The sequence below is a fragment of the Rhamphochromis sp. 'chilingali' genome, assembly GCF_963969265.1.
Source record: "Rhamphochromis sp. 'chilingali' genome assembly, chromosome: 4".
NCBI classification, from domain to species: Eukaryota; Metazoa; Chordata; class Actinopteri; order Cichliformes; family Cichlidae; genus Rhamphochromis; species Rhamphochromis sp. 'chilingali'.
Window position 1 is genome coordinate 10532573 of NC_137948.1, and position 13167 is coordinate 10545739.

The 13167-nt window shown below is 39.9% G+C and overlaps 1 protein-coding gene across 1 annotated transcript in view; it reads right to left on the bottom strand.

The window, feature by feature from the left end:
* pkd1a (polycystic kidney disease 1a) overlaps positions 1–12162 on the bottom strand; it is an 83511-nt gene extending 71349 nt beyond the window's left edge. Inside the window, 1 exon segment of the mRNA XM_080879927.1 lies at positions 11470–12162. Within this exon segment, the coding sequence (XP_080736053.1) occupies positions 11470–11741 (272 nt within the window). The 5' untranslated portion in view covers positions 11742–12162.
* Between the last annotated feature and the right edge of the window lie 1005 nt (positions 12163–13167).

Sequence of the window (13167 nt, forward strand, 5' to 3'; positions counted from 1 at the left end):
TTTCATTTTTCTGCATTTTACACATCTTGAATGCCCCTGCTGATTTGATAAGTATTAATTGATTGGTATTAATTATGCTGCAAATCAAAAATAAATAACACTTGTTCTACATGAACACTGTCCTCTGTCCATCTGTACAAATCAAAAGTGCATTTATTTCTGCATTTCCTGAGACAGTCAAAGCTACACAAGTCTTAACTTATATATATATATAAGTTAGGACCGTTACCTTCACCCTATATATATATATATATATATATATATATATATATATATATATATATATATATATATATTAGGGGTGCAACGATACACAAAATTCACGGTTCGGTTCGATACTTTGGTGTCACGGTTCGATATTTTTTCGATACAAAAAAAAATGTTCATGCCTTTTTAATTTGTCATTTATTAAAATTATAAATATATATTTTAACACAAAAGTACAGTTTTTAAATTTAACCCTAACCCTTGTGCGTGTTGTTTTTTAGCTCGTCATATTGCAGCCACAGAAATTCTTTTGTCCATGAAACCATAAAGCTGCACTTTCTTTTTGCCTTATAGTCTGATTTGTCATAACTTCTCCGTTTTGTGGTAAGCTTTTCTTTGGCTGTCACTTCTTCACCCTGACCTGTCTTATTTGGCTCAGCAGAACTAAAATATATATCTGTCTGTGAAGGTTCTCAATCATCCAGGTCATCGTAGTGAAATATATATCCTGCCGCACTCACATAAGCTCAGCGATTCTCTGCGCGATCAACCTCTCACATGTTTAAGCTGCGGGAGATTTCACTTGTCATGTTTGCATAGTAAGCTAACAATTAATAAGACGATGTCAGAGGAATTGGTGCACAAATTATCATCACTCACAGATCAGTGCTGTCGCTCTCTATACACAGTTCGCGCGATTGCAAAGTGAAAGCAAAAAAACAAGCGCAAATTCAAACACGATTTCAATATATCACATATTGACAGTGGCTCACCCAATGACATAATTACCCAGCTACATTTCTGAAAGAATGCAAAAGCATTGACATATATTTTTCCTTCCTACAATAGCCCGACAGGCAGGGCAGAGATAGCCCCGGGACGTCGGGCTAGCGATATTGCGAGCCCTGTATCTGATTGAGGAATCACTCATCTTTGGAAAAGAGAGTTTATTACAGAGAAATGTCTCTTTCCAAAATAAAAGCTATACTATCCGCTTCTTCTGGGCTATATTCTCAGCAGCATATTAAACATATCAGGTCTCCATAAGGAGAATCCTGTGCTAACAGCTGTCTAAATGACTCGGCTAAAGTTTGTAGCATGCATGCTTGTTGTTTTTGTCTTTGCACTAGGATGATGTCGGTGTAAATGTGCAGTCATATTCGTTGTGTTCCCACTAGTGCTTTCAGGTTAATCTCGTTGAAATAACCTTAACCAACACGGCAAATCTCCGTTAACGAGCTACCCTATACAGAGGGGCTAGACGGCCAACACGTTAACGAGCTAACTGCGCTAACACACTAGCTCCCACCCATGTAATTGAGCATTGCATGGCACATCCAACATACTGTTTTACTTTAGTCCATGACTCGCTTACCTTCAGGGTCATACGTCACATGAAAACCAAAATAATTCCAAACGCCAGATCTGAATGAGGGTGGGGAGGTCCACTTCTGTCTCGCTAGCTTGCCCTGCGCTCTTCCTTCTGACCATGCTGTCTGTGTTGAGTGCTCAGTGAATCTGCGTTCGACTACTCCGCCTAGGCTGCACTCTCGAGCCTAGGCGGAGTAGTCAAATGCAGATTCACTGAGCGCTCAACACAGACAGCATAGTCAGAAGGAAAGTTGATAAAATAAATTACAAATGTTTGTATTGTTCTTTTTTTTTCTCCCCTTTGGTTTTCTTTCTCTCTCCCCCTCTTTCTTTCATTCTTTCCCCCTGTCCTATCCCACAGTCATGTCTGTCCCGTTTGCAACTGAAAATAAAATAAATTCATAATTATAATAAAGGTCAATCAAATGGACCAATATGATGATCCACTTAAAATAAATCCTCTTGGCATCTTTCTTGGCCTCAAGACAACAATTCTGATGGCTATAGATCCAAACGGGACACAAAAAATAAATAAATAAATAAATAAATTGAAAAAAAAAAACAATTGAAAAAAAAATTGTATTGTTCGATACATATGCGTACCGAACCGAAAGCACTGTATCGAACGGTTCAATATCGATACGAATATCGTTGCACCCCTAATATATATATATATATATATATATATATATATATATATGCCCCCAGGATGAGACAACGAACATCCAAGAATACATTAGGAAGATGGCCCCAACTGACCGAGTGCTCAGTGAATACCTCAGGCAGCAGAAACCCAAGAAAGAGGAGGGAGACGAGGAACCATCATGGAAGGACAGGCCCCTGCACGGTATGTACCACCGGCAGATAGAGGAGGTGACTGATATCCAGAAATCCTACCAGTGGCTGGACAAAGCTGGACTGAAAGACAGCACAGAGGCACTAATCATGGCAGCACAAGAACAAGCTCTGAGCACAAGATCCATAGAGGCTGGGGTCTATCACACCAGGCAAGACCCCAGGTGCAGGCTGTGTAAAGATGCCCCAGAGACAATCCAGCACATAACAGCAGGGTGCAAGATGCTAGCAGGCAAGGCATACATGGAACGCCATAACCAAGTGGCCGGCATAGTGTACAGGAACATCTGTGCCGAGTATAACCTGGAAGTCCCGAGGTCAAAATGGGAGATGCCCCCAAGGGTGGTGGAGAATGACCGAGCTAAGATCCTGTGGGACTTCCAGATACAGACGGACAAAATGGTGGTGGCTAACCAACCGGACATAGTGGTGGTAGACAAACAGAAGAAGACGGCCGTAGTGATCGATGTAGCGGTTCCGAATGACAGCAATATCAGGAAGAAGGAACACGAGAAGCTGGAGAAATACCAAGGGCTCAGAGAAGAGCTCGAGAGGATGTGGAGGGTGAAGGTAACGGTGGTCCCCGTGGTAATCGGAGCACTAGGTGCGGTGACTCCCAAGCTAGGCGAGTGGCTCCAGCAGATCCCGGGAACAACATCGGAGATCTCTGTCCAGAAGAGCGCAGTCCTGGGAACAGCTAAGATACTGCGCAGGACCCTCAAGCTCCCAGGCCTCTGGTAGAGGACCCGAGCTTGAAGGATAAACCGCCCGCAGGGGCGTGCTGGGTGTTTATATATATATATATATATATATATATATAGGGAAGATGTTTACTACATTGGGAAGATGGCCCCATATGTATGTGTGTGTGTGTGTGTGTGTGTGTGCTAGGGGTGCAACGATACACAAAATTCACGGTTCGGTTCAATACTTTGGTGTCACGGTTTGATATTTTTTCGATACAAAAAAATGTTCATGCTTTTTTAATTTGTCATTTATTAAAATTATAAATATATATTTTAACTCAAAAGTACAGTTTTTAAATTTAATGTTGCTGAAAAAACAAAGTAATAAAAAAATAAATCTGATTGAGAAATCACTCATCTTTGGAAAAGAGAGTTTATTACAGAGAAATGGCTCTTTCCAAAATAAAAGCTATACTATACGCTTCTTCTGGGGTATACTCTCAGCAGCATATTAAACATATCAGGTCCCCATAAGGAGAATCATTTGCTAACAGCTGTCTAAATGACTCGGGTAAAGTTTGTAGCATGCATGCTTGTTGTTTTTGTCTGCTTTCACTTGTCTTTGCACTAGGATGATGTCGGAGTAAATGTGCAGTCATATTCATTGTGTTCCCACTAGTGCTGTCAGCGTTAATCTGAAATGACGTTAACGCCACAACACGGCAAATCTCCGTTAACGAGCTACCGCGGATCGCCCCGTGCGTGGGGCTGGACAGCGTCAACACGTTAACGAGCAAACTGCGCTAACGCAGTAGTTCCCACCCATGTAATTGAGCATTGCGTGGCACATCCGACATACTGTTTTACTTTAGTCCATGACGCGCTTACCTTCATGGTCATACTTCACATGAAGACCAAAATAGTTCCAAAGGCCAGATCTGAATGAGGGTGGGGGAGGTTCAATTTGCCATGTTGCAACGAGCTTAGCTTCTGTCTTGCTAGCTTGCGCTGCGCTCAGTGGATCTGCGCTGGACAGTGCAGCCTAGGCAGAGTAGTCGAACACAGATCCACTGAGCTCCCAACACAGACAGCATCGTCAGAAGAAAAGTTGATAAAATAAATAAAAAAATTTGTATTGTTCGATACATATGCTTACTGAACCGAAAGCACAAACCTCCTTACAATTGCTCTGGTCACTAACAGATTCCCATGGTCATGCACAGAAGATGCAAACTACGCTTATATGACGGACTCTATTTGTTTAGGTTTTTAAATGTTTACTATGCAAACCATAAACACAAAATGTTTGCCTTCAAAATAAAAGCTGTGCCTTTTGAATTATAGTTTTTCAAAAGGCACAAATTTTACTGTTTTCAGCTTTAAGTTTTACTATTTAGGAGTTTTTGCAGATAGTTTACAGGGAGCATGTCAGCCTAAGGGCAACTGCAGCAATCTGCTAGTGACCAAAGCAATAACAAAGATTTCTGGTACAGCACCCACTTTGCAACTTTTGTCACCAAGCAACAGGCAGCAACCTTCATAACTACTCATCAACCAATTGGGGAGAAACCGTTTTCCTCCTCCTCCTGTGTGACTGAGGTCTGAGAAACTATGGATGCTCCTAAATGGTTACAAAAAGCATACTTTGACAAGTTCTGATAAACTAGTCAAACCAAATAAGACAACTGTACAAATTATACCTGTGCTCACTCTGCTAAGGGCACCAGTGTGAGATTGAAGGTAATTTACTAACACCACTCCACTATTTAGAAGCAACTGCAAAAGTGCAAAACCAAATGAAAGGACCTTAGAGAAAAGGTCACACATACAGCTTTTTCTCTGCACTATTTGTTAGATTGGCAAAAAATAATAATAATAAGTCCGGCACTTTAAAAAAAACAACAACAAAAACAGGAGGGCTGTGAAAATAAGGTGCAGAAGAAGACCCGGGCAGACTGGATTTGAGACACAGCAGCACGTATCACTCTGGGAAATAGGAATTACCAGATTCAACTAAGTTACCATTCAAAACAGAATCACTGAGTGTGCTGTACGTGCAGAGAGGGAGTAATGTGACAGAAACGATGAATAAGATGAAAAATTGGTAGCAAGGAAAAAAAGCAGCTTCAGAGTGAGTCATTATGACCCGAGTGCATTCAAGTCTAGATAAGTGTGATAGAAGTTTGTGTGAAGAATGCAAGTGTGAGAACTCCAGGAAGACTAGAGGTATGAACATCAAACTCTGGCTATTTTTTCTTTTCTTAATTTATAGGTGAGCAAGGATGCACTGATGCAATCACAATTCTGGATGCAACTTAAAGAAATCACCCCAAAAAATTTTAACAGAAGGATAAAGTGTAATGGATAAAGATCCAAGCATGCCAGCAACCTACTGAAACAATATTCTCTTAAGAAGATAATGAAATAATAATTTTGATCCTTGTGAAGGATCACAGATACGGTTACATGAATACACTGAAGGCTTGGGAAAAGGAAAGCTTTACCACAGCTATTGCAGAAATTATTCCATGCCCAGATGATGTCCAATTTAATAACAAACTACATATTAAGCCACAAGTGTGTTTACAAGAACTTTCTCTCTTGCCCATTTTTAACTGTACATCTGTTCTGTTTTTTACTAATTTAAAACCAACAAATGTATTTTTCTAGAATCTTATTGCTATTGTTTCTTTACGATAAACACCACCATCTTTAATGCTTTTTAGTATTTAAATATTTCTTGGGAACACTGTAAATCCTGAGTGCAGTATAACTTTAAAGAACACTAGTGCCATTTTTTTTCCTTTTTTTTTTAGCATAGTTATTTCTATCAACCCCTCTCTGCATATTAACAACCATGATCGGTGTGACTGATGTGACGGAACATCTCATTTACTTGTTTAGAGGGATTTTGAAGATTAAAATGAACTCTTTCAGGAAACAGTTTGTGGTGTGAGACTGCTGTTAAAATAGTTATCTCAATTAACTTGATTTATGAGTAGTGTATTGGAATATAGAATTTATTTATAACCGAAAAGTATTTAAAAATTAAGAACTTATGTCTTCTCAAAAGAAGAAAATTGTGACTATTAAGTAAAAACTGTATTGTGTTCTTTGTGTTACGCTGTTACTTCCTAGTCTGCATGTGTGCATTCTTTTTCAGGCTTTTTTTCCTCTGTGAACACAACACATCTGGCCGACGTTTTGCTGGATAAATTGCAGTCAACTATGTGAACGATGCCCACATGTGTATAAATAAGCCTTTGAGTATGACAGAGCAGTGTATTTTGGTGGGAACTTGTGAGAGAAAAAAGGCCTGCAGTACTACAAACTAACATTTTAAGGTGCTTCTTGATTAGTTGCAATCAGTCCGTGCAGTAACATTCCCTCCTCAAGTACACTTTCATTATCATCCACAGGACATTTGTATTATTGTATTTACTTTGCGATATAAAGCGCCTTGAGGTGACTGCTCCTGGGAATTGGTGCTTCATTGATCATCAATTGAGGTGACTTGAACTGAAGTCGTATGGAGTAAAATGTCGCCTTAGGAGAAGAGCGGGTCGTTTAATAATCAAAAGTTTAGTGGTTTGATCTTGAGCTCTTCAATCCTGCATGTCAAAGTGTCCTTGGAGTAAAAGGAACTTCAATTGTCCCTGATGCAATACAGTGTGCATGTGTGTGGGTGGGTAAGTATGTACTGTAAAAGCACTTTGAGAGGTCAATAAGTCTAGAAAAGGTACATAAAAATGCTAGCCTATTCACAATGTTGATACAGTTTTTACAGCTACTTTTACTATGCAGACTTTCCTAATGCTGTTTTGTTTTGTGTGCACATATGACTCTCCACACAATCTTTTCCATTTGCAAAACTCATGTTATTCAGATGTGAGATAAAAGATCGACAAGGATATTTTTGAGGAGTCAAAAAAGGCTTCTTGCTACCATCTATGTTAAATTATGTTTTGTTCACAACAAGCTTTCATTTCTGATGGGGAGTATAAGTCCACCTCTTCCAAACAGACCTAGGGTTAGATTACCATATTATAAAATAAATCTGTGCATAGCGATATAACATACCTGAGCACACTGTAAACTTACAATTGAGAAAACACCCTAAGCAATCTTCACTGCCAAAACATCAACATTCAGATGCATGACTTTCTTCTCCAGCCTGCCGCCACTCCACTAAGTTAATGATAAACCAAGACATTTCTGGCACCCCTGGTAGAAAAGTACTGAGTGCATGAAGGCTGAGACAAGCTACACACTTCTTTCTTTCTGCTGCTATGAAACATTAAAAGCAAGGTATCGTTAATTACGAGCGCTGATAATTTCATTCGCCAATTTAAGAACCGTTAAGGATTTGGCACCCATCATACATTGCTTTGAGTTAAGCAACCTTTATTCTGAGGATTTTTTTTTTAGCTAAAGGCATGGGCAGGCATACACAGTGAAAGGAAGGATGGGAGCTGGCTCTTCTTCTCTCCCTGGTTCTTTCCTCATTCTCTTATTTATAACTGCCTGGAATGTCTGCACTTCTGTTAGTGATGTCATCAGTTACTTTTGCCATGGTAACACAACAAAATCTCCCCTGCATATGGTCAGTACATTCAATCTTTCCCACTTTATTAAAGTCACTCAGTGTGTGTGTGTGTGTGTGTGTGCGCGCGCGCGCATGCAGGTGGTTGTAAGACCGATAACCACCTTTGGATCTGGAGATGAGGGCGGAAAGGCAATGCAGGAGACAGTGAGAGAATTTTTGATTTTACAGTCTCACCTGTTCAAAAGCTGTCTCGAAGCCCCAAGACCCATACACAGCCAACACAACCAGAAAATAAAGTAGTTTAAAAACATATCGGCCTGCCTACAGTGGGGCTGTGTGTGTATGTGCATCTTGCTGTCATGGCAACACCACAAAATCCTCCTTGGCAGAATAGATAGGAGAAGGTATGCATGACCACAAGTGTGTTTAAATTTCAAACAAACTATGCTACTGCCTAAAACACAGTCTGTAACGATGCTGAAGAACTGAAGAGCTACTTTACATGTTACATGGCCCGAATAATAACTACGTTCTTTGTTTGGTGCGCTGTGGTACCGTTCTTCAATGACAATGCCAGTGCGTGGAGCCTACAGCTATAGCTACAAACATCAGTGCACAGCATTGCTTTTCAGTTTCAGCTGCAATAAAAGTTAACGGAAAGTATTTTGTGCTTACTGGAGTGCAAGTACGACCTAACGATGTCAAAAAGTATTGCATACCCACACAGTGTATGGTCAAAAGAGCCAAACGTTAGTCTTCTCGTGTGTTGTTTTTTTGTTTTTTAATAAAGGCAAGTTTATATTACTGCCTGATCAAGCTATTTACAGAAACAACACACACACACAAAAACTTACAGTACTGAAAACATTTCCAGTTCACTTTCTCTGCCTTATGTCCCGGGACTCGTACAGCAATGTGATGATGTGCGTCCCAAGAATATTCAAACAAAACAACGGCACTTAAAAAAAACCTTAGTTTCATTTTACAAGTATGTCCCAGAACTGCAAAACTCTCCGTATGAAGTGTTAAGAGATTTTATTATGTGTGTGGGTTGGAGCAGATGGACTGATGTGTAACGGGAATGCTTTTCTCCAACTGCACTCTGCAGTATGTTAAAATATTTCACAGCCACTGGATTTTTTTTTTCCACCAAGGGTGTGTCTAGAACATTTAGATTTGGGGCCAGATAGGGGCATAGACAGAATGGAGAGGAGCTGGTGTTTAATGGATGTGAAATGAGTTTTATTAAAGTCTCGGTGTGGCTGACGTATTTTTGCTTCAGTTATTTTGCAGTAATGTGACACATTAGAAAGGACTGGAGAAGGCAAGGAGAAAAGAATTGGTGGCAAAAAAAAAGCTCTTTCCTAGCAATTTCTTCAAATGGAAATGTGGTATTTTTACTGAAAGAAAAGTAGAAATTAAACAGGGAAAAGGCACAAAATCCATTTAGACCTACAGCATGTGTTCAGGGTAGCATCCCTACGCCTATAGCTTGATCACAGAGACTTTTCCTGCATCTCTCTCTCACAAAGCAGAGAAGTTGTGAATGCTCTCTAAAGCCAGCCACAGTTAAATTAAATTTCATGGTGAGACACTACAGCATTACACTGGGTCCTATCCAGTTTTCCCACAGCTAAATAATGTTAATAAATGTGCACCGATAGAAAAGTGGATGCACATATATGCAAAGAGGACTAAGGACAATATTACTAAAGAGTAAAATAAATAAAAACACGCTTGCTCCGTTATCTACTAATCATTTACAGCATCGCTCCTTGTGGATGACTAAAGGACAGTCATTTACTGTGAGCGCTGAGTTCACATCTATTCAAGCTCAAATCTGTAGTCGGCTCCTCCAAGGTATCAAATTCACATACAACAGTGACAATAAACTAGCCTGACACCGCTTTAAGACAGACAAATCATTCACTGCCTATTCATTTTTGTGGTGGTTATTTGCTCCAAGACTACATTTTTAAGTCTGGTAATAGTCTCTTAAATAGAAAAGCTATTTCTAATATAAAAAAAGACCTGTAAGACCTGCTCTGCATGCTGTAGAGATTCACAGTAGCCTTACTGACTCTTCTCTGCATCTACTAAAAGATGTTAAAAGGACAAAGATGATTTTAAGAGAGCTAACAATCCAGACCTGAACTGTCATCTCTCTCTGCCTCAGACAGACCAAAGGCCATTATTCAGAAATCGCTGCAAGTAAATGACCTTTATTATTCTTTAAAGTTCAGCCTGCAGCATTATTAAATGAACACTACCAAGTTCTCCAGCTGAATGTCTCAGCCTTCTGTGAAATCAGATTTAACTTTGAGTAAAATATTTGCTATCAACCACATGTGTCTGCCTATTGAGTAGGACACAAGTAGCTAAATTAGTAAGGACAGTTAAGTTCACAGCCAGCCGCCTTTACGTATGACTTCCGCTGGTACAGTAGGGTTAAGGAGGTTCATCTACTTTGATGCAATTAACACTCCAACAAATTCCAACATGAGACATTAACATTCAGATAAATCACAGACAGACAGTGCAGCAGAGTCTGTCTCTAATTTATCTGTCTCTAAACAAGCCACTTTTCTTCTTTTATGCAAACATTACCACTAAAGGTCAGGTGATAATAGGGGATCCAACTGAAAGTAGAAGCCCTCTATACAACAAATACAACCAGTGTACCTCCAGAGTTTTATTTACTTATAAAACTCTGTGTAAACAAAATTATAGCGCTCATTTTGTGTCCTAAATCAAGAACTGGCCAACACAGAGTGCACTGATTATGTGCCTGGTATTTATAGTAAAGTCTTAAGTTAAATACTGTAAAGAAAGGTAGTTTCAGTAAAAATAAATAATGAATAACATATGGCTTCCATCGCACAGAACAGAATGTTCTGCTGCAGCTACACCAGAGGCTCAAGTCTGATCTGCTCCACCTTTGGTTTCTGGTCACCAACTTATTAATACCAACAAACGGGGGGGAAGATGCGCGCACGCAAAAGCACGCACGCACAGTCACCAGCAGTCAGTCCTTCTTTTGACATAAAAAGTAAACAAAAATTGTATTAATTATTATTATTATTATTCTCATTATTGTCTGATTGCCTCCACATAGTATTTATTTTCCAATCAGTTTTGGCTTTGTTTGTGTTTTTACTACACTGGTGCACCCTGAAGACCATCAAAGCCAACTTAATCAAATCTCCACATCTGTCAGCGCACTTATACGTTCAGGACGCCACAATTTATTCATGTTTAATCTGCTAATTACTGTATCGATTACTTGGATAATTAAATGCTAATACCATAAATATTTTCATGACGTACCAAGGGGGAAAACAAACAAACAACAGAAACTTAAAGCCAAAAGTAGTTAGTTAACAGGATTTTTTCCACCAACAGCCCAAAACAAAGGAATGACACATTTCCACTGAGTTTAATAAGCAGAAGAGACACAAACGCTCACATTTTAAAAGTTTTTTTGCTCGTTTGATTCACAACGATTAAGTCTGACTATTTTCCAATCAGCTGATCTAATTGATTAAACATTTGACCCCTTTAATTACCACAGAACAGCAGCATAAACAATAAATCAAAAACTCACGTCATATTAGCTGTTAGGAATAATGGGGTACACGCATATGGGGATGTAACAAGCGGGCTGATAGACAAGAACCCCAGATGAATTAAACTTTTACGTGTGTTACGCTTGTTTTCCGGGGTGATAAGTTTGGTCAAACTGGGTGAAAAACTCTCCACTGTGCATTCATATCCTGTGCAGCTTGTTTTGGTTTCTTTACTTACAACACATTGGTGGCCAGCGGGATCTCTTCCGCCGCAGGGGCCCTTTCCAACCCGATGCTGGAGCAGTTGACGACGCAGGACTGCTGGGGCCCAAGTGGACAGCTGCAGTTAACGGGACAGGGACTGCAACTCTTGCCGCCGTCCGCCTGCGCCGCGGAGCCCCATACTTCCAAGCAGCAGAGCGCCACAAGCAGACTGGAAAAGAAACTAAACCTCGGGAGGCAGACGCCATGTTTTCGCTTGGATAAAGTCTGTCCATTTCCACAAGGCATAGCTCACTCACATCTCATCGCCTCTGATGGTGTAAGTCCTCACAGTCTGGGAAGGAACAAAATGCTCGGAACAAAAGCAAAAACACGCGCGTCCTTTTTCCACGGCTTTCATATAAGGAGACAAAAACAGAAGAAGTCATTAACTTTTTCACACCGTTATCTGTCTTTGTTTTCCCAGCGTTGTTTTTCTTCTCCTCGTATCCCCTTCCCCTGAAAATGTAACGGAGCTTTTCCAGAATCCTTTGAGGAGAAAAAAAGTTTTGGAGAACTTCCTCCCTCCCCCTTTTTCCATATCATGCAGTTCCACGAGCCGCCACTGTGACCTGGCGAATAGCCTACTTTTCCTTCTCAGTTGAATGAATACAATGTTAGACTGATTACCACTTAAAAAAAAGGGTAAACATTTAAAGTGAAAGTTACTGAATAAAACAGCTAGAAAATGGCATATATAGTTTTTTTCAAGTTGCCAAAATAATCGATTGAAATAAACACATGTAACCAGGCCTCAGATTTCTGGTAAGTTTTCTCTGATGAGGGTTACTCCTTGTTAGAGGGCCTGGGTAAAAGATTCATGGGTATTCTCTTTTTGTTTTTCCTGATAAAGTAAAAAGTCGACTGCTTCTTCACTTGCCCAACTGGCAACACAGCTTCGATCAATCCTACATTCAAAAAAGTTGAGATGCTGTGCAAAAGGTAAAGCAGAATGCAGCCACTTTAAAACCTACATTTGGTTACAATTAGTAGAAAGAAAGCATAGGAAACGCTGAGAGTAGGAAATGTTATTGATTCTGTTATCGGTTTTTGGGGGGAGAATATATGGTCATTTTAAATTTGACGCAAGCAAGACATTTGAAAACATTTGAGACAGAGGTAAATTAATGAATAAAGAAAGAAAGAAATGAAAAGTCAGTACCACCTTCTTTGTGGGCATTTAAAAAAGAACCTTCTAGAGCAGAGCTGGACTGGCCATCGGCCATAGTGATTTTTCGTTTTGATGTTTGTTTTTGTAACGGTATAAACAATGAAAGGTGGTGGATTGGCCAATTGGTCGTGATCGACTCTGGGTTTACAAAACACTCGTAGGTGAAAAGGAAACGATTTGTCCCCTACTTCAGCTAGAATGAAAAAAGACACAAAGCTGGACTTATTCTGCGTCTTTACGCTGCACAGCTGCCTCTTCTTCTCTCCCCTGTTGCTACTTCAATCATGAAACTGATCAATGATCAGCTGATCGGGATTTCTGTCTCGCCCCGTCTCTCTTGTTTGTTTATCGCCCAGAAAGAGGAAACCAGCGGATGTCGCGCTAAACAACAGCAGCACGTTTAAGCTTGATAAGCTGTTGTTAGAATTAATTTGATATTACTTTTGTAGTATCAGCTGATGTTTGCTGGAGCCACAGCCGTAAAGCTGCTGGTCATGTTATCGT